Here is a 27458-nt window from a genome sequence, read left to right as displayed (position 1 = left end):
ACAAAATGGCGGCCGGGTAGACTCAGCCCCTGCCAATATGGCGGTGAACGAAAAGGAAAAGGACGCGAGACCCTCATAATAAAAATAGCAACAATCAAAAACAAAATGGCGGCTGGGCACATTCAGCCCCTGCCAATATGGCGGTGAACGAAAAGGAAAAGGACGCGAGACCCTCATAACAAAATGTTGGCTATCAAAAACAAAATGGCGGCCGGGTAGACTCAGCCCCTGCCAATATGGCGGTGAACGAAAAGGGAAAGGACGCGAGACCCTCATAATAAAATGGTGGCTATCAAAAACAAAATGGTGGCCGGGTAGACTCAGCCCCTGCCAATATGGCGGTGAACGAAAAGGAAAAGGACGCGAGACCCTCATAACAAATGTTGGCTATCAAAAACAAAATGGCGGGCGGGTAGACTCAGCCCCTGCTAATATGGCGGTGAACGAAAAGAAAAAGGACGCGAGGCCCTCATAATAAAATAGTGGCTATCAAAAACAAAATGGCGGCCGGGTAGACTCAGCCTCTTCAAAAACCAATAAGCCTCTCAAACAGCATAAAAAACAAAATGTCAGACGGGCACACCTCCCGCCAGGGGGTCACGTGACCAAATACTAGCCTCCCATTGACTGCCTATTGATCACGTGACTGGTCACGTGACAGACCAGGTGAGTGGTTAAGGGCGTGTCGAGCCGAATATTTGAATTCAAATCTCCCGCCATGTGTGACGTCATCAAAATGCTGGCTTCTGATTGGCTGCTCAAATCCGTGTCCCAGCTTCCCCATACTCTCACTACTGATCTGAGAATGGATGTTACATCCATTGGAATTTGGTAATGAGGCTATGGATCAGGAGCTTGAGATGGATAGTTTGTGTGACTGGCAGTACTGAGTGAGAGCTGGGCTATTCGTGATATATGCGGAGCCGGGGTATGAGGAGCTGTTTCGGTTTTCAATGGTAGTCGGGACAAGGAGATGGTTGGAGCAGCTGGACGAGATGGAACTGGGAGTGGATGAGGTGGCGACAATTTTACCCATAAGGGCAGATGATGGGAAGGATTTTGATGACGTGGAGGTCGAGAATGAGAGGCCAGGGACTAAGGTTGAGAAGCCTGACGTCGAGTCTGGTTTTTCTTGATTGTGATCTAAGAGTAAGTCCGAGCTGAGCCTTGAGATCTATCTGGTGTTTTTGAAGCAAACGGCTGGTAAATGATAGGGTAGATTTGACTGAAACTACTGACTTGGGCAGAAAAGCCTGCAAACATTTTTCTAAATATTTTATATGAGTGCAAATTGGAATTTAAGGTATGCTGTTTTATTAATAATAATGTTAATTGCTAAATTGTTAAAAGTCAATGTATAATAAAAGCTGTTTAGTGATAGATTGTCACTAAAATAAACTAAACAAATATACATAGTTTTGTTCAAATATTATTATCACTTGTACTCGCAAGGTCACATAAGCTCGTAGGGCCTCAGACTGTTCACACTTATTGCGAAGTAGACAGCCTTGAAGTCGCACTTGATATGACAGCGTAATTTTTATTATACTTTTCAACTATAAGTATTTAAATATCTCGGTGGAAAAAACCATTTTTGATGAACCTGAACACATTCCAAATCCCCTTAAGAACGTTATTTCGAAATCTACGTCGGTATACGCATGCTTGTTTTTTTCTTTTGTATTTTTTCTCCTATAATATTTGATTTAATTTATTTGTACTATAAAAAGGAATAAAATAAAGCGTAATATGAGCAATGTAGGTTGTACATGACAAAAATTCAGATAAATATTCCTAAATAACCTATAAATTCAACCTTCGTTCCAGAATTTTTATCAGAAACTTTTTAATTTAATTATCTAGACATATAATTTCTTCATAAAAATATATTCATGCTATGTTAAATACAAAATAAACAGAAACAATGTATGGTATTTATACCGAATTAATAGAATTGTAGAATATACAACCAAAAACAAGAGAAAATTATTAACTCCAAAGGCTCGGGATATTCTTTAATTAATTAAAACACTGAGGGCACAAGTATTCCTCTGTTGGCAGTAAACAAGCGTGAGGATGCAGCACAAGCGCCCTTTGTAGAGGCACCTTAGAGAAGATTCTTAAGTTAATTAATGATGCGTTGCACCTTCCAGTTCGTTAGTCCTTGCTCAATGAAGTAAAACTTCACTGAACAATCCTATTTTTTTCGAATTCATTTATAGTGATATTTATTTCATTATTTGCTTATTCATTCATTTTTTTTATATATTAAATAAATATCATTTTGGTATTTATATCGTCATGTAATTTAAAAAAAAAAGTATATATTAATTTAATAATAATAAAATGTCGATTTCCATTCGGCCGGCGATCCTTAACAGGGTCGCTAATTTGTTATATTATTTTTATTTTAAAATCTGTAATGATAATATTATTTCAATATTATATATTGAATAATATAAAACGATTTATAGAACCTTAGTGAATAAATTGAATCGATTTTAAATGTACATTCAATATTCTCAAATTGTACTAAGAATAATGTTTATTAATTAAAAATAAAAATTACATATGACTGAAATCTCTATTAATACATGAAAATTCACATTAATACATAAAATAATTCAATTTAATATGAAAATATCAATAAATTGTAAATTATTTTTAACCCAAAATTACAAACAAAAAAAATCTAAATCTGTACCGCTACAACCCATGAAGGGCCAGGGGTTCAGTACTTTGTAAGGAAGTACTGTTAGTAGACCAACGGTTGTACACGGAGGTGATTTGGTTAGAATCACGCTCAACCAGATTTTTATTCAATTAACGGTACCCAATTTAAGAGGCTGGGTGGACCCCAGAGGAGCTCCAAAACCCCCAGGAGTTGACTCACGGCTACAGTGTAACAGAAAACAATTTTATGCCCAGCCGGATTCGAACTAGGGTGGAGATAGTAGCCACGTGCCTTACCCTGGGGCTACCCGCGCTTCCCCAAAATTACAAATAAATCTCCAATCATTAAACTCTTATTCATCTGTAAACATTTAGTTATGACGTAAATACAATAATAACACTCTCCTTTTCATATGAATTTATGAACTTTTTTGGAATAAAATATAACATAGAAAATGTTATATTGTTATATTATAACAATATAACATTTTACAATAAGTACATCAAACATTTTTCACCATTTTCCACTATAAGGGTTCCACCATTTTCTTACTTCTACAAAAATAGTTCCGCCATTTTCCTACTTCTGCCAAACGGATTCCGTTGCCAAAAAAAGGTTGGGAACCACTGTAAAGTATCTCCAATGTATATGCGTACATCTGTTGGTGTTCAGTATGTTTTGTGTTGGTGTTATGGGTATATTCTTGCTTGATAGTAACCCACCTTGAGATCCAAAGGGTTAAATATCGCCACCGCACTGAGCCTGCCCCTTATGTCTTCCAAACTGTAATTGGATCGTAACTACGGATTGGATATTTTTCGTCAACTATGCTTCTGTGTAATTCCCAGAAATCTATCACTACTGTGAATTTCTCTTTATTAACCACTGGCGAACTCTTCTTTCTCGGCGCTTACTCTAACGGACTATTATACAGTAATGTACAATCATTGATGGCATCCTATTTTATTTAATTCTTTCTTAACGTGTTGTCTGAATGCCTGAATCTCCTTTCTTTCACATACGTCACCCTGTCCTGCTTTAAAAGGATTTTGTGAATCTTCCATCACTCCTAATTATTTCCCGTTCAAAAAAACATCCTTGAACTCCTTATACAGTTTTTCTCCAATCCCTGCCTCTGTTCAGAGCTGTTATTCGTGCTTTCCTAACCCTTACAACGCCTTAATGTTGATGTATAATTTTCCCTGGCCTCCACCTTCCCTGAGGATTTTACACCAGGGCGGTTACCTAGCAACAGATCACAAACTGCTGGTACTTCCGGGTAATTCTTCCCACATTTTGCACTTTTATTCATCGTTTAACCGCTCACCGGTTTATCCCGACTAATGCTTCTGCCTATAGAATCTTCAGAAATCCTATGTAGTGAAGTGAGCGAGCGGAATAGTTTACAAAAGTTTTTTTAAATGTTGATCTATTAATTAAATTGTAAATAGTTAAATGTTCCCATTCGTAATCCATGTAAATATTGATATGTCTGATGTGTTCTTAGTTAATGCTAATTCGTACTAGTGACCTCCTTGATCCTATACCTATATTACTTTCGTAGGGACCTACAGAAACTAGGTCTAACAATCCCCTTCACGACCGATAGGCTAGTTCCCTAACGAGTGAAATTTCTATTCTGTGAGGATTTAAGCCTAGTTCCCGTAAGACTCATCCTGTCAACTCATATTCTATCTAACCTACTGAACTCGCAACGTCGAAGCCTTCTGGTGCAGAATACCTCACCTCTTAAATTGGAGTGAGAACTAATTAATTATACACTATTACCTCAACTTGGTCTTGAAAAATTCAGAGTAAAATATCTAAAAGTAATTTATATATGTATGTATAGTTGACCGTAAAAATTGATATATAGGGAGATGGTCAGGGTTGCGGTCAGGGTGAAACGTTGGAAAATAAATAGTTGTAAACTATTTTTATTTCTCCTTTGACCGCAACCCTGACCATCTCCCTATATATAAAAGTAATTTAGTTTTAGTTTAATTTAGATTACTTTAAGTTCATTATCATTATTTCAATAATTTATAATTTCAGGAGGTGAGAGACGGTAATGGCGAACATTCAGATCTTGCAACGCATCGAAGACGACACAGGCACACTAAAGCCATCAGTAACAGACATAGTAGAAACTATGGACAGGAAGATGATGATGCTCTTTTACGCATAGAGATAAAAATCGGAAATATCAAAGAAATTATTAAACTTCTCAATCATGGTGCTGGAATCAACAGCAGTGGAAAAGATGGATCAACACCTCTCCATATTGCTGTTAGGAACGGCTACGAAACTATTGTTGATTTACTGCTAGAGAGGAATGCTAGTGTAGATATGAAAGATATGCATAACAACACTCCAATACATGATGCAGTTTCTAATGGAAATTTAGAAATTGTTAAGGCACTTCTGAATCATGGTGCTTTTGTCAATAGTAAGGGTTATTTAGGTTCCACGCCGCTACTTTTAGCTGCAGCTAAAGGCTACGAATCTATTGTTAATTTACTGTTGGAAAGGAATGCAAGTTTTGGTATAAAGAATATATATAATGACGCTCCAATAAATACTGCTGCGCGCTACGGGAATCTGAATATTGTTAAGATTCTTCTAGATCATGGTGATATTATCGATAGGAAGGGAAATTATAGTAGAACACCGCTTCATGTTGCTGTCTTGTTAGGCTATGAAAATATTGCTGATTTCCTATTGGAGAGAAATGCTAATTTGAATGTAAAAGATTCATATAATAACGCACCTATTCATCTAGCAGCATCATTAGGTAAACTGAATGTTGTTAAGACACTTCTAGATCATGGTGCTATAATAAATACTCAGGGACAGATTGGAAAAACGCCGTTACATTATGCAGCTGAGAATGGCTGGGAAGCCGTTGTTGATTTATTGCTGAAAAGGAATGCAACTATAGATATAAGAGATGTATATGATGATGCTCCGATACATTATGCATCATTAAATGGCAAATTGAATGTTGTTAAAGTACTTCTACAACATGGTGCTGCAATAAATAGTGAGGGAAATTATGGTAAGACTCCGCTGCATTTTGCTGTCTTGTATGTATATAAAAATATAGTTGATTTTCTCTTGTCAAATAATGCATTTGTGAATGCAAGAGATATGGGAAATGACACTGCAATCCATTATGCTGCTGAATATGGTAAACCGAATCTTGTTAAGGTGCTTCTAGATCATGGTGCAACTCCCAATATCCTGGGAGAGTTTGATCAAACGCCTCTGCATATAGCTGCTATGATGGGCTACGGGACTATTTTAAATTTACTATTGGAAAGAAATGCGAATGTGGATATTAAAGATACTTATCATGATGCAGCTATTCATCATGCAATTAGGAGCAAAGATATAGAAATGGTAATCCAACTTCTGCATCACGGGGCGAATGCTAATATGAAAGGCGCAGCGGGTAACACACCGCTGATCTTAGCGGTTAATAATGACACTAAAATTATAAAAACTCTGATAGAACGTGGGGCTGATGTGAATACACAAAACCTCTTGGGCCAAACTGCGCTTCATGAAGCTTCTGAGAAAGGTTATGTTGATACCGTTGTCTATTTGTTATCACAGAACGCCAGTTTAGGAATCCAAGATTCCATTTGCTATACTCCTCTTCAACGGGCCGCTGATAATTTAAATATAAACGTAATAAAGACCTTGTTAGATTACGGAGATGATATTAATAGAAGAGGTTGTAATAATATTACAGCTTTACACTTAGCAGTTGAAAGAAATAATACTAAGTTAACTCATTTTTTGTTGTCTAGGAATGCAGACACCAATGTGATGAGCGAGGAAGGAAAAACACCCTTAGATGTAGCTTATTTAAAATCATCCGACGAATTAATTAAATTGCTCTTAGAAAATGAAGGAAAAGTTGAAGACAAAAGTTTCTTGGGATCAAAAATTCTGTTCAATGCGGTTTCAAAAAAATTGTTGAAACTCGTAAAGGTTTTATTAAATAGAACAGACCATTTTGAATCTTACCCAACTGTTATTCTTAACTATGCCATCGGAAAGGGATTTCTAGAAGGAGTGGAGCTACTCGTCAAATATGGAGCAAATATAGAAAAGAAAGACGTTCACGGTAACCTCCCTCTTTCTTCAGCCGTTATGACAAAAAATTTAGAGATGGTTAAATTAATTCTAGAAACAAGTAGAAGAAAGATTACAAGTGTGAATTTCACAATGTTTATAGACGCAGATTCTGACGTTAAGTTCATTAATTCTAAGAGAAATGGAACAGAGACTCACAAGGTGGCAGCACTCCATATTGCTTCCTATCACGGTCTCACGAAAATATGCGAGATATTGATATCATATGGGGCTTCATTGGAAGTTAGAGATGAACGGGGATATACACCACTTCATTACTCCAGTGAAGAAGAGCATATCGATGTTGTTAAATCGCTTTTAGATTCTGGAGCCAGCAAGGATTCGACCGACATCAATGGTAAGACTCCTCTACACATCGCCAGCAGACTCGGTTCACTTTCAATAGTTCATCTGCTCCTTTCAGATCCCCCAGCAGGCTTAGAATTTATTACTAATCGTGGATACACTGCACTCCATTATGCAGCTTGGAGTGGTTCTCTGGGAATAGTAAATTTGCTACTAAATCTGGGAGCTAACATAGAAGCGAAGACAAATGACCTCAAAAGTCCACTACATTTTGCATCCCTCGGCGGTCATAAGGAAATCGTTAATACTTTGGTGAAGGGAGGAGCTAACGTAGAAGCAGCAGATGTAGATGGCATGACGTCATTGCATTTTGCTGCTAGAGAAAGACATACTGGTGTGGTCCAATTATTGCTTGATTTTGTAATTGGTACTTATAGAAGAAACAAAAATGGAAGTACACCCCTTCATCTGGCTTGCGAAAGGCATGATAAATCCACACGCAGTGAAATAGCCATTGTTTCAATGCTTGCAGCTATTTGGGGTGTAGGTGTAGTCGATTCTTACCACATGATGCCTTTGCATATTGGATCTAGAGATAATTCCACAGGATGTGTTGAAATGCTCTTATCACATGGAGCTAAAATATTTAGAGGAGATAAATTTCTAAATCTCCCAATACATTATGCTGCATTAAATGGGAATCTAGAGATAGTTTTTATGTTGCTTAGGAAAAATCGTGACCTTAGCACTTCAGTTAATAGTAATGAAGAAACTCCTTTGTTCTTAGCGTCCTGGGAAGGCCACACTGATGTGGTAGCATTGCTTTTAAAGTTTGGTGTCGGAGGTTTAAGGCCGGATGTGAAGGGAAGGACAGCTCTACACCGCAGTGCTAGCAGAGGTCACTTTGAAATAGTGAAACTTCTTCGGCAGCACCGAGCTAATATAGAAAAGGAAGATAAATGGGGCTTTACAGCATTGAACTATGCTGCTTCTTGGAGAGGGCACCAAGACGTTATAGGATATCTTTCAACTACTTTGCTCAATATTACATTATCAGAATATTTAGACGTATCAAATCCTTTCTAACCATAGTCTTATAAGAAGAGAATTGTTTAACAGCGGAAAATAAAACTATTCATATTTGTTCATGTGTTATTTTTAATAGGTGTCTTATTGAGAATGTCCATTTAGGTTGTCAAGAAATAATGTTGGAGACAGTATCAAATCCACATTTGTAATAGTCACAGGGTATGAAATATCCGAGCTTGGGTATGCTGATGATTTGGTATGTGATAGGTGAATGGTGATGATAGGTGAATAGGTGAATAGGAGGAAAGTATAATAATAAATATAATTTTATTTATAGGATAATAATTACATTTATAGGAACTACTAAGAAAATATATCTCAAAATTAATAAGAATACAACAAAACGGATGGTTAGCACCATAAATGGCAATTTCAGTGATATTGTTATAGGAGGAAATATATTTCAAAAGTTAGAGAGGTTTAAGTATTTAGGGTTTATAAAATACAAAGTTGATGAGGAAGTAGAAGAGGGGTTAAAGATGGGAAATTTTTGCTATTTTTCAATTTATAATTGCTTAACTCCAAACTATTATCCTTCCAGCTTTTCTTTACAGAACCGATAGGTTGCCTCTTGCACTAAGGGAGGAACAGCGCCTTAGGGATTTTGAAAATGAAATTATTGCGCGAAATATTTGGATAGAAAAAGGATGAGTTAACAGTAGAATTTATAATGCTACACAACCCCGAATTGCGGCAACTGTACCTGTTAAATTTAATTCAAGTTACAACATTACGGCTAATAAGTCTATAAGGCTAGTCCTAGCAAGGAACGAATCCCTAAGATGTTTATAAACGCTAAAATGATGGGTATACATCCAACCAGGAGACTGAGATGTAAAGGTCGTTTGAGGTCCAGCGAGTTAAAGCACCAACTTTAATTTCGCCTGGAATGGCGTCGTATCCAATCCTGCCTTGAAGATTTTTATTTCTTTGTTGATCCCATGAAATAAAAACTTGACCTCTCCTCCCACCATGGTTAGTTGGGGGTTGGTACCCAGCAGGTACTTTCCATATATCAGAAATGACCAGTTAGAGGGTCATTAAAAAAATAATATTAGGCGTGAGTAGGAGGATTTCAACAAAACTGATTTTGTAGATTTGGGTTTGGATAGGCATCCCTGGACAAATGTTTCGAATCTTCCAGTTCTCTGAAGCCTTTATTATTATTTTTACAAAGTGGTATGATTCTCAGTCAATTTAGGTAGTTAGGAACAAAATTTAGCAAGTGTGCTTTATTAGCCTCTCTATTAGAATGCATAACCCTATGTACTGTTATGGATACAGAGTAGGAATTAAATAATCTATATTAGATGTATTAATTACAAAGAATAAATAACCTATTACCTACCTGATTCAACCAAAAGGTTCATATTATAATATCTATTTTCGACCCACAATATGGAAAAACTACAAAAAAAAAATCTTTATAACAATATAAAATAAATACTTAAAAAAATAAATAATATATGGAAACTAATTCAGAATAAGTACACTTATACAACCTTACACTGAAGTATGTACAAACATTAGAATTAATGATTAAAGATTATTTAAAACTGATAATGAGTTTAAGAATTAACAATTTAATATGTCAATTTTTCAATATAATTATTATTATATTTAAATAATAATTATAAATTTACAAATACTCATGACAAATTCATTACTTTTATTGTTATATAACATTATTGTAAATGATTTTTTTATTATTTCATAGAATGGGTTTGGAATGGCTGTGTTTTAAATTTCTAAAGGTTTGTTTATTGTAATTGCTTCCATGATGTGGTTACAGAAGTCTTTAACCAAAGGAAAATGTGGTGAGTCTTCAAAAAAATTCCACAAGTGAGTACTAGATGACGAATACCAACACTTAGTCACAAGAATGATTAGAATATCTTTTGTGCTTTTTATTTTTAGTTGCTGTTCTGAAGAGGGGCATGAGGATGGATCGAAATGTCTAAAAATATATTTTTCTTCATAAAAATGTTTTGAGGTTAATAAACTTCCAGTTGAATGTAATTTATATTAAATTCAACATTCAACTGGAAGTTTATTAACTTCAAAAAATTTTTATGAATTGACTTACCAAACTTCCTAAAGAGAAAATCCAGAATATATTTTTCTTGCTCAGTAGTCAAATCCAATTATATAAACTAGAATACATAATTTAATATATAAACTACATTATAATTAAAATAGTTTTAAGTTTTCAAGATAAATTTATAGTAATAATTTGTATTTGTTTATGTAGATTAGGAGAAGTATTATCTGATTGATATGCATGAATTTCAAGATCTCTATAATATACTACACTGATATGGAATACCAGACCTGTATTTTAAATAATCGTTTAACATTAATGCATATCATACAAAAATACGATAATATATAGGTATTACAAAACATGTACAATAGAAAAGAGTATATGAAATGGATATATCAAAATGTCCATACACCTATTGTCTATTTGTGCTTTTATTAGTAACTTTTTATATTAATTGTATATATTCTACATCCTAAATATACCTATCTTTTAGGTACTCCAATAAGATCAACTATACGAAACTACTTTGAAAAATATTACAACAGTATACATTTCATAATAATAATTATAAAAAACTATTTCAAATAAACTGAATTTTTTTAAAATGTTTATACTAAACAAACCAATGATTCCAATTATTTAGTTTATTATTATTTTTGATCAGTTGATAATGCACCTACATCTTTATAACTACCAGATATCCCTTTCTTACATCTAGTAGCCATTCCTAGCATCTCTAAAAGGCATCAGAGAAAAGTAGTTCTTCATTGGACATGGAAGACAGCAGGTAAGAGTGGAGGGACTGCATAGGACAGAGATAGGCCAAGATTTTAATAACTAAACCCTCTACTTCTAAAACTAAGTGGCTGCCAGGCCTAAACAGAAACGAACTCTGATTATTAATAGGAGTTTTTACAGGTCATTGCAGACTTAAAAGACATCTTAAGATATGTGGACTAGTCCATGATGAAACCTGCTGCTTATGCGGACAGGTCCCAGAGACTGCCTTACATTACATAACAGACTGTGGTAGGTATGCATCATTAAGATACAAGCTTTTAGGCTCTGATAGAATCACAGGAAATGAGGCTTCCAATATAGATTGGAAGTCCCTTTTGAATTTTATTTGAAAGTCAAAAAGGTTCAATATAGAGGAATAAGATACATAAAAGAGCCATTCCATTGGTTAGTCTTGAGGATGGCAAAAAGGACCCATAGGCCCACTTGCCGGACTTGTTCCACCCACCATTAATAGTACCTGTACGAGTACACCTAGTAGTAGAGATGATACCAAAATAAATTTACTAAATTTTGATTTTATATTATTTAGCAAAAAATTCTGCTTAGTTAAAAACTGAATAATGGAAACTTTTTTATGCAAAGAGCTCTTTTAGCATCCATATTTTAGAAATTTTACCCTACTTTGAAAGATATGCTGTTAGGCTTTTTCGTTTAGTATATAATTTGAAAACATGCATTACTGAAAAAAAAAATTAGCAAAAATGTTAGGGATGGTTATTCTTTAATGAAATCAAGAGTTAGCATCATAATACTTCAATAGCTACTTTTTAAATACCTTTCCTTAATCTGTAGTATAGGATAGGTAAAAATGTATTGATTTTCTAACAGAAAATATTGTGAAGATAAGACAAAGTTCTGCAAAATATGAGTATAAGTTCTTTCATACTTACTAATATAAAATATAAATTCCTTGACCAATAAAATTTAATTATGTCCTAATTAAGAAGACAAAGTTCATATTTACATTATGGGATGAGAACACTTTTGGCTTGGGCTCCCAGTGTGACCTTCATCCTTATGATCCTAAAATATTCCCTCTTTTTCTACACTCTCTAATTGTTTCTAAGTATTTGTAATTCTGTGAATGTGCATTATTGACATTTGTCCTCAGAATCATTCTAATTACATTGGTTTATGGTCTAGAAGTTTATCTGATGATATGTAAATACTATGCATGGGGAAGGACTACATTGAGGAAGAAAATTGGAAACCTTGTGTGAGTAGCAAAGGTAAATTTTGTTTCAATTTATGGTTAAGACTGACTTCAAACCATATGTCACACAGAGAAAGAAACCTGAACTGAGAATAGTCTTTATTGCAGTTGCGTAATTTCATCGAAACCTTTGAATTTCCCTCTATATCGGAAACTGGACAACATGCCGGAATGACATCAGGCTCTAAGATCCCTTAGTTAGCATTTCCTGAATCTTCTTGGCATTAGTAACGGTGGTGTGCTTAGTGCCAAGGAGCATTTCCTGAAATCAAAAAACAAAAAAAAATCAATTCAATGACATTAATTTTTAAAAAAGTCGTAGATTAATAACACTAAATTATAGAATATACTTAGTATATTCTATAATTTAGAATTCATATAATTAGTTCATATAGTATAAATTTTGTCAAACCTGAGTACTAAGGAAGAGGGTCCGGATGCAGTCAAAATAATTCAAAAAGTAAAAAAAACGATTTATTATGAGCCAACGTTTGCAGGGCTTCATCAAGGCTAATAGAATGAAGGAAATCCAGATAATAGCTTAACCATATTAAAATACCATCATTTTTCTTATTATTCTTGCATTTAAGAAGTTTGTCGAGGTAGTTGTTTTATATAGTCTTAATCCAACTTACTAAATTCAAATTTAAGTTTAGTTAGTTGGTGTTACTTAAGCAGGTTTAAAGTAACCTCTTTGCATTCTCTTGCCAGTTACCACGTGTGTTTACATTACAGGTTAGTTCTGTTTGTTGATTAATAAGTCTTTTCTACTTCACACAATTATGTAAATTTTGTAATTTTTATATATATAATTCGCTTAGTTGCTTTAGATTTTCTAAACTTATTTGTAAATTTAATTTCAGCTCTAACTTAATCTTATCGAAGTAATTCATTTCCAGTTCAGTATGGCCAAAAGTTTAAGAAGTAAATGGAAGAGAAAGATGCGAGCAATTAAAAGGGAACGATATGGAAAGAAAGAACTTGAAAAACTTAAAACGATTTTAAACAACGCAGTTGATAACGATTCAGATGTTAACATGTCCAGTCTAGCTGATGTTGTTCAAGGTATTTGTGATTTATTTTATTTATTAATTTGAAAGAATCATGTAAAATATTAGGTGGGAGTTCTATGCTTACAATATTTCTCTAGATGTTTGATTATAATAATCATAAACAATGATAAAATGTAGGTAATCTATTATATAAATACGAATATTTGTTTGTTTTTCCTTTATACACCGTTCATCTGATTGTGTTGGGGTTTTTTGCTAAGTTTTCAGGATTTTCCTGGGAAGAATAGTAGATGGTATGATTTGACAATATCATAGATAACCAAACTGCCTTAAAGAAAATGAAAAAAAATCACATGAATTGGAGCAGTATTAATGGTTATTAAGTGAATTGCTTCCATTTTTATTTGTAATGCAAATAAAAATGATTTAGAGAATCCTTAACATTATTGAGACTACTGCCCATTGCCCTGCCAAATCTAGACTCTCTAACACCCGCTACCCCACACAATTTAAAGTCTTCAAATAACTTTTTGTAAACATAAACGTTTTATATGGTAGCAAAGGTTTTGATCAAATTGAAAACATCATATTTTTTAACAAAACTTATGAATAATTTATACTTTAACTTAGATTTTAAACTATTCACATTGTCTAATATATATTAATGAATTTTTGTTTGTTTGTACTTCATGCGCTGCCATAATATTTATCCCATTGTGATGGGACTTTTTGCTAAATGTTCAGGATTTTCCCAGGAGGAATATAGCCTGATTTTTTTTTTAAAAAGGTAATCGTATTCGTTTTCAGCTTGTTTGAAACCCTGAAATACCATTTTTCACCTTCGTTTATTTGGAGGATTTTTTTTTTTATTCCGGTGACCATCAATCATAACTCCTCTGCATTTTATCCAATTCCTACATTAATACAACTGTTGGAAAGCTGAATGTCTCCTCTATTAATCTACATTATAGCAAAAGCAAAGCATTGCCAGGTCTGCTAGTATAATTATAAAAATGCATATTATAAATCGGAATTAGCTGCTCATGTTCAAATATTATTTTCTGATTGCCATCATGGGAGTCCAGAGTGTTAGTATATTCCTAATGCTTTATAATAAGAATATTTCACAGTTGTTTTGTCTTGTCATCAAATAGCATTTTACAAATATAAATACTTTAATTATACCCTTTCTCTTTATTTTATAAATCCTGGAACATAATATATTTATATTGGAACCTGGACATAACAGGACCTGACATAGCACTATTATTTTTTCCTTAAGAATTACGGCCCAATAAGTCAAAATGGCACTTGTTAAAAAGTATCATCATCATCATCTTGGCCTCCTCAAGCAGCTTTCACCAGTTTAATCTGTTGCGTGCAGTGGCTCTCCAATTCCAAAGTGCCGAAACAGTCCAAAAAAAAAAAACCTATTGGCCGATGCTAATTGTCTCCTTATCTCAGCTGAAACGTCATTGGTGGCATTAACTTGTGATCCGAGGTACACAAATTCCTCAACTCATTCGAAAGAATAAAGACCATTTTGGACACAATCTTCATTAAAACCTCTTTCTTGACCAGCTTCATTAATCATTAATGAATGAATCATGAAGGCTAGAAATTTTTGACAAAACATTGACACTAATAAATAAGTTTTTTAACTTATTTGTGTTATTCTCTAACCATCTTCTCAAATAGATTATCCACAGTCAACTATCTTCTCATTATTATTTTTTTTAACCATTCAGTTTTTTTCTATAATAATTAAATATGAATTAATTTATTTCTAGTATAATCATTGGTATTTTATTTATAGTATCATTTTTTTTTTAATAGTTTCTATTAATTTGATTTGTTTCAGTTGTATCTAAGCCTGCTGTTTTAACTGATGAAGAACCGATGGAAACTAATGATAATGCCTCTAATTCTGGAAATAAAACTAAATATCCTATATGGTTAGGATCATCGAAAAGGAAAAAGTTAATTAAGAGGAACAAGCAGCTTAATAAGATAAAGAAAAAGGAATTGAAAAAATCACAAAAGAAAAGAAGATAATTGAACTGATCATAATTATTGTTGTAATAATTCTTTTTTGTACTGCACTGATGAAGTAGTACCGATGTTTTTTGGAAATTGTAAATTTGTATATTACATTTTATGGACTTAATGTAAACATTTATTTTTATTAATACAAATTATTGATTTAGACAAATCTTGATTAATTATCCTTTTTATAGTTAGTATATTTATTAGTATATAACTTCCATTTGACAAAAAAACCATTAGAAACTTGTATATCCTGTACAGTGACCTTGAGAATGCAAATTACTCCAGGACAGAGATCCTTCAGCCATTACTGTGAATAAAAAATTAAAGTAGAACAAAATAATAAATATATTCAGTAATTTTTATTTCAAATCAAAGAATATCATTGTGCCTTATCCCTTGAATTTAGGAAAGGACAAGTCCCTGAGGAATCAAGATTTTCAAAAATATGCTGTTTGTTTAAGTGCTTCCCAGGAGATATAACTTTGAAAATGGAAACTGATCTGGACATCTTTCAAGTTAAGGGTTTTGTGTCAACCATAAAATTCTTTGTATTTTTTTAAATATTAGATTAAACAGAATAATTTTGTCATGTTGGTTTTTATACATTTTTTTAATTTGAAGGAATATAATTCATAAATATAAATTGTAAGTTGTAGGTTGCAAATATTGTTATGAATCTACATAGTTTTTAAGTTTTGTGTGCTTAAGCCAGAAATCAAAATGGAGTGTCCTATTATTATGAATGGTGTCATAGAATACATGCTCACACCCTTATTTCTTAATTTTTTATTTAATTTTCCCTTGATTTAAACAGTGGTATGTGATCCATCATTTGAGGGTATTATTTAATGTTCTAACTTCCAGTTTACCTCAATCTGAATTTTCAATGGAATGGAATACTTTTGTTTAAGATCCAGATAATAAATTAGGTTTAAAGAGGAATATGTCTCTGGGATTATTTTGAAAGCGTCCTAAAGGCGTAGATAACAAAAAACCAAGAACAATTTTTATGGTTATTGATGATTTGCGCGCCAACGGTGGATTGGGTTTCGTGATTACTTGTAAATTGTGCGTTCCACTTTTCTTTTGCTAGCTGTGCTAAACAAGCTCTGTTGGTACAATATCTGTTCGATATCTCTTTTAGAAATGAGCAACGCTAACGTTCCTTGAATGGATTCCTACATGGTCAATCGGAATGACATTCATCATTTAAAAGCCTGACTTGAATCAGGGAGACCCCTCCACTATGAGTGCGTCTGAGGCTTACTTGTTAATGAGATTTCGAACTGGAAGAATCTTGTATGATATCTCTTTCAATTTATAATTAACAGAAAGCTTGTTTTGCCATTATTTTGACATTTGTCTATAAAAATTAAGTGAAATGCACGATCGAATGCTCCATTCCTTGTCTTCCCTTCACTTTCTCAGTACTCCCTCCATTTGAAATTTTGAGTGACAGAATTTAAATATTTTCTTGGCAATTCAACATTATTAACTCTACAGGAACCTTCTGAACGTCCACCTTTGGTTTTACTATCGTTCCGACTGACTGGGTACCTTGAGTGTTTATCAAAAATGAATACATATATACTGAGTTTACAGAACAAAGATTTGAAGATAAATTAATGCGATAGATCATTTGAAATAAATAAATTGCAACAGGTAGTACTACAATAGCAGAACCCTAATTAGAATACTACACAGTAGGCATAAGCAACAGCTTAGTCGATAGTCCTTCACCAAAAATTTACTTTGATTACTCTAAAATGTATGAACTTATTAACTCTAATGGCATCTCATTTTTCACGAAAAAGATTTATTTTTATTGGTGCCATTTTGTGATAAGTATAAATTACGTATTGTTACTCGGTTATATTTTATTGTATCGCTGATTTGTTTGAATAGTGGCTTATCTGACAACAAAAAGTTTTTTTTTTCTTTTGTGACTAACATATTCCACAGATTGTACTGTAGATTTAAGTTACTTTGTGACGAAACTTTCAGTTTTGTACGTCAGTCTGTTGGAGGACATAAATTGACAAAAAAAAACCCAGTAATATTTTTGAAATCCGTTAAATTAAAAAATAAATCAAAAGTTTATCTTTTGTGAGATTTGCCACTATTCAAATAAAGCAACGATTAGTACACGAAAAACACTTTTTTTAGTCTTCAATGACGTCATATAGTACCTAACTTGTTCAGATTCAAAAGGTACAATTATCGAAAAACTTCATGTGCTTAACTACAGTCTCTTTGGAACCCTATGTTTTATTATTGTTGATTTTCCCAGTCTTGTGAGAAGTAATCAAGTTAAAAGAGATTTTTAGTGTAATTAGTGATGGGTTGCGATGGTGGTACTATTCCTAAAAGAGACGAGTTGGTAAGAAAGAAAAAGAGGGCAGAACAGGTAAATACTATCCACCAATTTAATGGTATTGAAGTATTTAATAATAAAATATTTGAGTCTGTTAATGGAGCAGTGCATTTATTATGGATACATTTAATTTTATTGATTGATTGTTGCATATGGTAAAATTTGAAATGGACAATAGAAATGCATTATACTCATATTAATGCCAATTAAATGAATACAATTTATTTAAAATGTAGATTTAATAGACTTATGTATAAAGTATTCATTTGAATATTTTGTTTTAAGTAATTGTTCTTAAGAGGCCTTTGAATCTTGCATGGTTTTATTGTGTCATAAGTTTTTGTTAGGAAATTTGTATTTGGAAGGTAGCAGTCAACATATTGGTTGGAACTGTTCTTTGTCCTAACAATATGCAGTCAATGAAGTTCCTTAAACCCAGATTACTTGAGTTACAGTTGGCTATAGTAGTAATTCTAATTATGAAGAAAAGATGGTCAGTCAGTTGAATAATAATGAACACAAATAAATGAAACTTATTTTATTGTTATTTCCTTATTTATGATTTTCACTGCTCGACTTACTGCATCCTCCGACCATCTTTGCCTCATGTAGAATTAGTCAGCAATAAACACATCATTATAATTCTCATTATACTCAGTGAATTTATATATTTTTTTGTGTTTTTTGATTCATTTGGTGTCTGTGGTGGCTAGCCATAGTGTCAAGGTCTAAGTATTGGAACGTCCATTTTTGTCCTTGTTAAAATTGTATACGTAATTGTCATTTTAAATTTTGTTTGATAAAATTTGTTTTACATTTCCCATTGTTGCATTATTAACATTTAATTAAATCTGTGAATATTCAAAAAATTCGCCATTAACCAGAAAAGTTTGAATGTCTATCGTGTTTTTTTCTTTATCATTTGTTGTTATTGGTGAAGTAGCCAGTAGGATAAAAGTGTCACTCTATCTTGTTGCTAGGGGTGTATTCATGTATATAGTAAATTGTTATTATTAATTTGTAGGAAGATAGTCTGGGTGATGGTCAATAAACTACAAAGTAACCAATGTTTTGTCCCACTTTGCAGGGTTTTGTCAGGGCTGATGTAGAAAAGTCACTAACTTTATTATGAGTATTCATTATGTTGTGTTAAATGTAAAATGTTTTATCATCTTAAATGTTTTAAGTATAGGATTGTGAGCAGCCCTATTTACAGTCCTGTTGAATGGTTAATTTATAAGAGATCCTAGCGGATATTTCGAGCAACTTGTTTTATAACCTTCCCTTCCAAACCTTCATGTTATTGTTTACTTCTAAGTTTTGATTAAAATATTTTATTACAAAATGCTTAAATTGAAGGAAAAGTGAAAGTTTGGTTACTGAGTGCTTTGTTGATCTTCTAGCTATACGAGCAAGTAACCTAACACAACAATAAACAAAATTGTGACGAGTTCAGCTGGTCTGTTGCATGACATTATTCTCCACTCCATTTAGCAGACCTACAAGGTCTGTTACAAACAGACGCTCAACCATGTTATATGTCATATCGTTTTACCATGGTAAAAGAAGGAAATATTTCTCCATTCAACATAACTTTTTCCATTTAACATGCTTTGACATGTTAAACTAAAGTCATGAATACCCCTATTATTACTAATGATTTAATTGTTTCATAGCTGTTGGCTTCCACTCACTCGAACCTGATTGACAAACCCCAAGTATAAATGAATACATGCCCACCACTATTTCAAATTGCCAGTTGTTAACTAGTAACACTAGTAGATTATTAGACAGGTTTTCTTGTAAATTATTGAATGTGTATAATATCCACTGACATCCTCATTTTTTATTTTTGACTTCAATCTGTCTTGAATCTTAGCCAGTACTTTCAGGTGGTTATTGATAATGGTTATTTCCCTCTCTTATGAATTTAGGTTATGGAATCAAACTAAACCTACTTGGATAATGTACAGAAATATTAAATGCTATTCAATATTAACTACATAGATGATATCAAGACATATTTATTAATTATTATAATTTTTTATTTAGATATTGTTTAGTATGTTTATTGATTATTTTATTTTGTTGCAGAAAGATAAAGTTGCCCAACGGTCGTTCTTGTGGAGACATTGTAATATTTCTCAGACACCCCTTCATGATCCGGTCGTGGCTTGTGGTCTTGGACGGCTGTACAACAAAGATTCCCTCATTTTGGCACTTCTTGATAAAACTCTTTTGCCAGAGACTGCAGGACATATTAAGTCGTTGAAAGTATGTTTGTATAATCTTTTTTTTTTTTTAAATATGTCGTTTAAAGAGTGTTTCTATGCCAACAAAACGTGCTTACCTTGTTTATACTTCTTAAGGTCGACTTTTGCGGGTATTGTCCACTATAGCAGGTATGAGTGATTGCCAACCATTACATTTCACTGTTAATTTTTATGAATTTTTTTTTTAAATTCACTGCACATCTAATATACTAATTTAAAGTACTGTTAATCATAATGTAAGCTGAACTTCAATGGTTTTCATTTATATCATAAGGGCAGAAATGCACAAACTGTGAACTTGTGATCTTTTTTGGGTAATACAGGCCAGTATAAGTTCAATAATATGGCTGAGAAAAGTGTGTATTAAATGTTAATCATTGATTAATTTAAGAATTTTTGAAGTAAAACTTGTTTAACTGACTTTTTATAACTCAAGAAAAAAAAATTATACGGGAGTAATTTGATTTCATGATTCGATTGATTTGATGATTAGCAGGAAAATTTTTATATAGTAATAGGAGAATAGTAGCTTACCGGCTGCTTGAGTGAGCTGTTTATCTCATAATCTCTTATTATAGTATACAAATTTTCTTGCTAGAATTGACTTAAGAAGTGGCTATTCTGTTCTAATTATTATTATTATTTTTCTGGATCTAACTAATATTTTCTTTCTTAAGCTATAAGAGGGAACGCCTGATCATTATTTTATTTTTATTTTTTGTTTCACTTCTGTTGTCTTGTTCTAAGACTGCCTGCCACAATTTTTTTTTTCATTAAGAAATAAGTTATGTTGGTCAGTAAACTGTATTTCATCACTGCCATGATTAAGTAACCAATGTAAACAATCACATTTCTGATTTCATTAGTTTGATTAATTTACTAGAACCATTTTTTCAAAATAAAGTCTTCTAAACACAATGCTAGGCCTCACAGAAGTTAACTGTCAGCAGAAACTGCCTACCACTGCAACGGCCAATACCAATAATTGTCTACATTTAGCATACTGTTAATTTTAAAACAGCTCCGTACTGTGTGATTAAGTGTATTTGAACGCATGGGTGAAAATACTTCCTATAGAGTTTTTTTTTAAAAGCACCTTTATTGATTTTTAAGTTTCAAAATATTTCCCTCCTACTTTCATGTTAACTGATACCTTATAATTAATTTTATTCATTTCTTATATAAAATATTTTCAACTATTTATAAATTATTATCTTATTTTACAAAATTTTAATCAAGAAATGTATAAAGTTAATTCAGATAACCTAAAGATGGAGAAAAATACTCCAGAATATTAAAACCAATAAATGTGTTTTTGTAAAAAAAACTGTATAAGAAATATTTTGATATAAGCATTCAAATACATATTACAAATAAACTTCTTAATAATTAGTCAAGAACTAGGATTAGATTGCCTATAACATTACTGGAATTCTAATAATTAAATTTGTTTTATTAAGGTAAAGCTACAATTCTGTGTCTTAGTGAATGATTTTAATTCTAATATTGAACAACGAATTTATAATAGTATTAAATAACATTTTATTACTTCTCATTTTTGAAAATATATTTATTACCATTTGTTTTTTAGGATGTTAAAGAATTAAAATTGACCCAAAATCCTTCTTATGAAGCCAGCATTGATAAAGGAGATCAATATGTCGACCATCAGAGCTCACCTTATATTTGTCCTGTTATTGGACATGAAATGAATGGAAATTTCAAATTTTGTTTCTCTTGGGGCTGTGGTTGTGTAGTATCAGAACGAGCCATGAAGCAGCTGAAGTCAAATCTTTGCCACAAAGTTAGTATTGAGCTATAAAATTTATAAGTTCTTCTAATTAATTGTTGATATTAGACTTTGGAAAGGATATTTATGTAATTTTGCTCTTAGTTTCTAAAATTGGCAAATAAATTCATTTTAATATATTAATTCTATTAGCTTTTATACAATTTACTCATTTTGGATTCTCAACGAAAAAGATAAAAAAAGGTTTGTTAATATGCGAGGTAAAAAAACTTCCATTTAGTTCCAACACAATACTATTCTATATATTTGTACCATGTTTCGGGTTTACCTCATGTTTCATATTATATATTAAATGTATAGAATTAAAATCTTATGCTGCTAACTCCAAGGACCCGAGTTTGAATCTGGCTGGGCAGAAAATTGTTTTGTTACACTGTAGCCATGAGTCAACCCTGTGGGTTCTGCAGCCCTCCTGGGATCCACCCTGCTTCATAAATTGGGTACCCTTAATTAGGTAAAATCTGGTGGTCGAGCATGATTCTGACCCAATCACCTCCTTGCACAACCATTGGTCTATTAACAGTATTTCCTTACAAAGTACTACACCGTTAACCCTTCATAGGTTGTAGCAGTACAGATTTTAATTTAAAAAATTAATTTTTAAATTAAAATCATATCTATTTTACTTCATTTTGTCAATTACATCTATTTCTATTTTGAAATATTGTCATGTATGTGTATAATATGAAATTTACTACATTACATTATTTAAATAATTTCTTTCACTACTGATGCATTCACCTGTCCCTTTAGCACAAATCAAGGCACTTATCTCTTTGGACATATCAATATGCCTGTGTGCTGTGTTTTTACCTCCTTATTGAAATGTCTATATTTTGCTATTTAAGTTAAAATTATGGTTTAATAAAAGAAATGACATGAAGTAAAGAGTTTATTACTTAAGAATTTTGTTGATAGTTATTTATTTACCAAATGTTTTTAGTGCCAGAGTCCAGTTGCACCAGAAGACATTGTTGTACTTAATCCTGCTGATGAAGATTTAGACCTGATGAAAAGCAGAATGGAAGCTAGGCAAGCTAAGATAAAAGCAGAAAAAAAATCAAAGAAAATTAAACAAGAAATTAAGGAAGAAGTTGATACTGATTCTACCAAACCAACTGAAAATGGTTGTTCTTCCTCAAGTGGAATAATTCCAAAAGTTGAAAAAACTGTGACAGTTAAAATTGAAAAAAGTTAGTTTACCACTTATCAGTTCATACTTTATTTATTTATTAATTTGTACTCATTTTTTTAAAATCTTGATTATAGATGGTTTTAAGAGGCCAGCTGAGGGAAATTTATCAATGAAAAACGAAGACTTCAAAAAAACTAAAAGTGAATATTCTGTTGCTAAGGACCCAAATGCTTCAACTGTTTATAAATCTTTATTCACGTCAAGTTCCATAGCTCAAAATCAAATGAAAGCTCATTGGATTACTTATAATCCTTTTTATAATTGATATTACTTTTTATCATTACAGTGTTATGATTTACTATAATTTTAACTTTTTTTTTACCATATAATATATGTATATATATATATATATATGTATATTCTTGCTGTTTTTAATTTTTTTTTTAAAGTTATGACAAGTTTTGTTTTTTTAGTAAATAAGTTATGCAAAGTTAAAAAATAATAAAATTTTTGTTTTTATAGTTTTTACTCTTTTCATGAAATCCTGTTAAATAATTTAATGCCTATGAGAAGAGTATCAACGAGTGGGAAGTAGGGATGGGATATCGATGTCGATATTATCGAAATTTTGATATTTTGATATCGATATCCAGTAACCGATAATATCGGAATATCAATATTTTCCTGTGATAATATCGGAATATCAGTTCCTAAAAAATCCAAAAATTAATATTTTGCTAAACAAAATATTAGTAATAGTATTTCGATATTTAATATTGATAATGTCATATTCATTTCGATATTTGACATTTTTAGGATTATTGATTTCTAAAATTAGCAATAATATTCCGATATTATATTACCAAAAGATTGATATATTGTTTCAATAATTTAAAATCCATTCGATCGTTGATAATGTTATTAATATCTATATCGATAATTAGAAACGATATTCTAATGTTATTTTATTGAAATATCGATATTTTGTTTTAAAATTTAAAGTGAAATATCGATATTTGGTTTCAATAATTTAATATCGATATGGAAGATTATCAACATGGTATTTCGATATTTCATTTAGAAAATATCATTATGGTATTTGACATTATTGATAATATCGATATAAATATTTTGATATTTTTTTAATAGAAATATCTATATTGGGTATAATAAGATTAAGAAAATTTTATAAAAAGTTTAAAAATAGTATTTCGATATTTAAAATTGATAAATTCATAACATTTTATGAAAAGATAAAATAAGGTAATTCGATATTTTATTTTTATAATTTCATATTCCTTTCGATATTCGACATTGTTACTAATATCTATATCGAAGAATAGAAACGATATTCTGTTATTTTTTCATCGAAATATCGGTATTTAGTTTAAAAAGATTAAGAAAATTATATAAAAAGCTTAAAAATAGTTTTTCGATATTTTAAATTGATAAATTCATGTTACTTTCAATATTATACATACTCATTAATATCAATATTGAAGATTAGAAACGATATTTCGATATATTTTCATCGAGATATCGATATTTGGTTTAAAAATATTAAGAAAATTTTATAAAAAGCTTAAACATAGTTTTTCCATATTTTAAATTGATAAATTCATGTTCCTTTCCATATTTTACATTGTTATGAATATCGATATAAAAGATTAGAAACGATATTGAGATATCGAAATTTTATGAAAGAAAACTATTAATAATACCTATAGCTTTAATAAGGTAATTCGATATTTTATTTTGATAATTTCATATTCCTTTCGATATTCAACATTCCTACTAATATAGATATAGAAGATCAGACAAACTATTCCGTTATTTTTTCATCGAAATATTGATATTTAGTTTAAAAAGATTAAGAAAATTTTATAAAAATAATAAAAATGGTTTTCAATATTTTAAATTGATAAATTCATGTTCCTTTTGATATATTACATTGTCTTTAATATCGATATCAAAGATCAGGAACAATATTTCGATATTTTTTTAATAAAAATATAGATATTATATGAAAGAAAACTATAACATTTAATGGAAAGCTAAAATAAGGTATTTCCATATTTCATTTTTATGATTTTATATTCATTTCGATATTTAACACCGTTGATAATATCAATATCGAAGTTGAGAAACGATATTTCGATATTTTCATCGAAATATTGATATTTGGTACAAAAAGATTAAGAAAATTTTATAAAAACGGTTTTTCAATATTTTAAATTGATAAATTCATGTTCCTTTCGATATTTTATATTGTCCTTGATATCGATATCGAAGATTAGCAGATATTTCGATATTTTATTTTTAGGATTTCATATTCATTACTGTATTTAACATTGTTGATGATGTCAATATTTTTTTATTAGAAATATCGATATTTAGTTTAAAAAAATTAAGTAAATTTTATAAAAATAGTTTTTCAATAATTTAAATTGATAAATTTATGTTCATTTCGATATTTTTTCATCGAAATATCGATATTTAGTTTAAAAAGATTAAGAAAAATCTATAGAAAGCTTAAAAATAGTTTTACGGTATTTTAAATTGATTAATTCATGTTCCTTTCGATATTTTACATTGAACTTGATATCGATATTTCGATATTTTATTTTTATGATTTCATATTCATTACTGTATTTAACATTGTTGATGATGTCAATATTTTTTTAATAGAAATATCGATATTTAGTTTAAAAATTAAAAAATTTTAATAAAATTAGTTTTTCAATATTTAAATTGATAAATTCATGTTCCTTGCAATATAAATATAATATATAATGCTAAAATAAGGTATTTTCATATTTTATTTTTATGATTTTATATTCGTTTCGATATTTAACACCGTTGATAATATTGATATCGAAGTTAAGAAACAATATTTCGATATTTTTTCATCGAAATATTGATGTTTAGTATAAAAAGATTAAGAAAATTTTATAAAAAGTTTAAAAATAGTTTTTCGATATTTTAAATTGATAAATTCAAGTTCCTTTCGATATTTTACATTGTCTTTGATATCGATATCGAAGGCTAGAAACGTTATTTCGATGTTTTATTTTTATAGAAATATCGATATTTTATGAATATTTATAACTAACATTTTATAAAAAGCTAAAATAAGGTATTTCTATATTTAATTTTTATGATTTCAAATTCATTTCGATATTTAACATTGTTGATAATATCCACATAGAAGATTAGAAAACTATTCCGATATTTTTTCATCGATATATGGATATTTAGTTTAAAAAAATTAATAAAATTCTATAAAAAGCTTAAAAATAGTTTTACGATATTTTAAATTAATAAATTCATGTTCCTTTTGATATTCGACATTGTTATTGATATCGATATCGTAGATTAGAAACCTTTTTTTGATATTTTGTTTATTAGAAATATCAATATTTTATGAAAAAAAAATATAACATTGAATGAAAAGCTTTAATAAGGTAATTCGATATTTTATTTTGATAATTTCATATTCCCTTCGATATTCAACATTCCTACTAACATCGATATAGAAGATTAGAAAACTATTCCGTTATTTTTCCATAGAAACATCGATATTTAGTTTAAAAAGATTAAGAAAATTATATAAAAAGGTTAAAAATAGTTTTTCGATATTTTAAATTGATAAATTCATGTTCCTTTCGATATTATACATTGTCATTAACATCGATATCGAAGATTAGAAACGATATTTCGATATTTTATTTTATAGAAATATCGATATTTTATGAATGAAAACTGTAACATTTTATAAAAAACCAAAATAAGGTATATCGATATTTTATTTCTATGATTTCATATTCATTACTGTATTTAACATTGTTGATGATGTCAATAATTTTATTATATATTATATATTGAAATATTGATATTTGGTTTTAAAATTAAGTAAAGTTTATAAAAATAGTTTTTTAAATTGATAAATCCATGTTCCTTTCGGTATTTTACATTGTCTTTAATATCGATATCGAAGATTAGAAACGATATTTCATTTTATTAAAATATAGATATTATTTGAAAGAAAACTATAACATTTTATGAACAGCTAAAATAAGGTATTTCTATATTTAATTTTTATGATTTTATATTCATTTCGATATTCAACACTATCAACGGTGTTGAATATATGAATATCGATATCGAAGTGGAGAAACGATATTTCGATATTTTATTTTTATGATTTCATATTCTATACTGTGTTTAACATTGTTTATGATGTCAATAATTTTATAGTAGAAATATCGATATTTGGTTTTTTTATTTGGATACGATTTTCTAGTATTTTCAAACAAAATATCGATATTTTGATAAAATAGTATCGGAATATTCTTGTTGTTGTTGTTGTTGTCTGGGGCTTAAGGGCGTAAAACCCTGAGGTCATCAACGCCCATGTTTCGTGCTTTATATTTTATTTCTATAATTCTATTTCACTTTAAATAATTTCGTAAAAAAAATTTAAATAATTACTTCTGTTGGTATTTTTTTATTATGTATAACAGATTTTCTGGTT

General features: G+C 30.6%; 3 protein-coding genes across 7 annotated transcripts; all 3 read left to right on the top strand.

The window, feature by feature from the left end:
* Window positions 1-4729: 4729 nt before the first annotated feature.
* On the top strand, window positions 4730-8267 carry LOC106687881 (serine/threonine-protein phosphatase 6 regulatory ankyrin repeat subunit B; the record flags this gene model as incomplete). Its single annotated transcript, XM_024360869.2, is given in 1 exon segment — window positions 4730-8267. A coding segment is annotated over 1 exon segment (3480 nt), but the record flags the coding sequence as incomplete, so codon positions are not given.
* A 3949-nt stretch (window positions 8268-12216) lies between these two features.
* Window positions 12217-15495, top strand: LOC106687884 (protein LLP homolog). 5 transcript variants are annotated; one of them, XM_067050580.1, is made up of 3 exons: window positions 12217-12273; window positions 13170-13335; window positions 15145-15495. In XM_067050580.1, the coding sequence occupies exons 1-3, from the start codon at window positions 12232-12234 to the stop codon at window positions 15336-15338; spliced, it is 402 nt and encodes a 133-aa protein (XP_066906681.1). In that variant the 5' UTR covers window positions 12217-12231; the 3' UTR covers window positions 15339-15495. The 5 variants fall into 5 exon arrangements, with proteins under 5 accessions (XP_066906681.1, XP_014287531.1, XP_014287530.1 ...); XM_014432045.3 differs by lacking the exon at window positions 12217-12273 and adding an exon at window positions 12852-13005; XM_014432044.3 differs by lacking the exon at window positions 12217-12273 and adding an exon at window positions 12927-13005 and having other exon boundaries at window positions 13134-13335.
* Window positions 15496-17572: 2077 nt separating this feature from the next.
* Window positions 17573-23448, top strand: LOC106687883 (replication termination factor 2). The gene is made up of 5 exons (XM_014432042.3): window positions 17573-17739; window positions 19801-19980; window positions 21571-21783; window positions 22733-22982; window positions 23059-23448. Exons 1-5 carry the CDS (start codon window positions 17671-17673, stop codon window positions 23247-23249), a joined length of 903 nt encoding a protein of 300 aa, XP_014287528.1. The 5' UTR covers window positions 17573-17670; the 3' UTR covers window positions 23250-23448.
* The last annotated feature ends 4010 nt before the right edge of the window (window positions 23449-27458 follow it).

This window comes from Halyomorpha halys, unplaced genomic scaffold (assembly GCF_000696795.3).
Source record: "Halyomorpha halys isolate HHAL.00 unplaced genomic scaffold, Hhal_1.1 Scaffold1021.1, whole genome shotgun sequence".
Classification (NCBI taxonomy): Eukaryota; Metazoa; Arthropoda; class Insecta; order Hemiptera; family Pentatomidae; genus Halyomorpha; species Halyomorpha halys.
The sequence above is the reverse complement of the archived record's forward strand: the minus strand, read 5'-3'. Positions and strand labels throughout refer to the sequence as shown.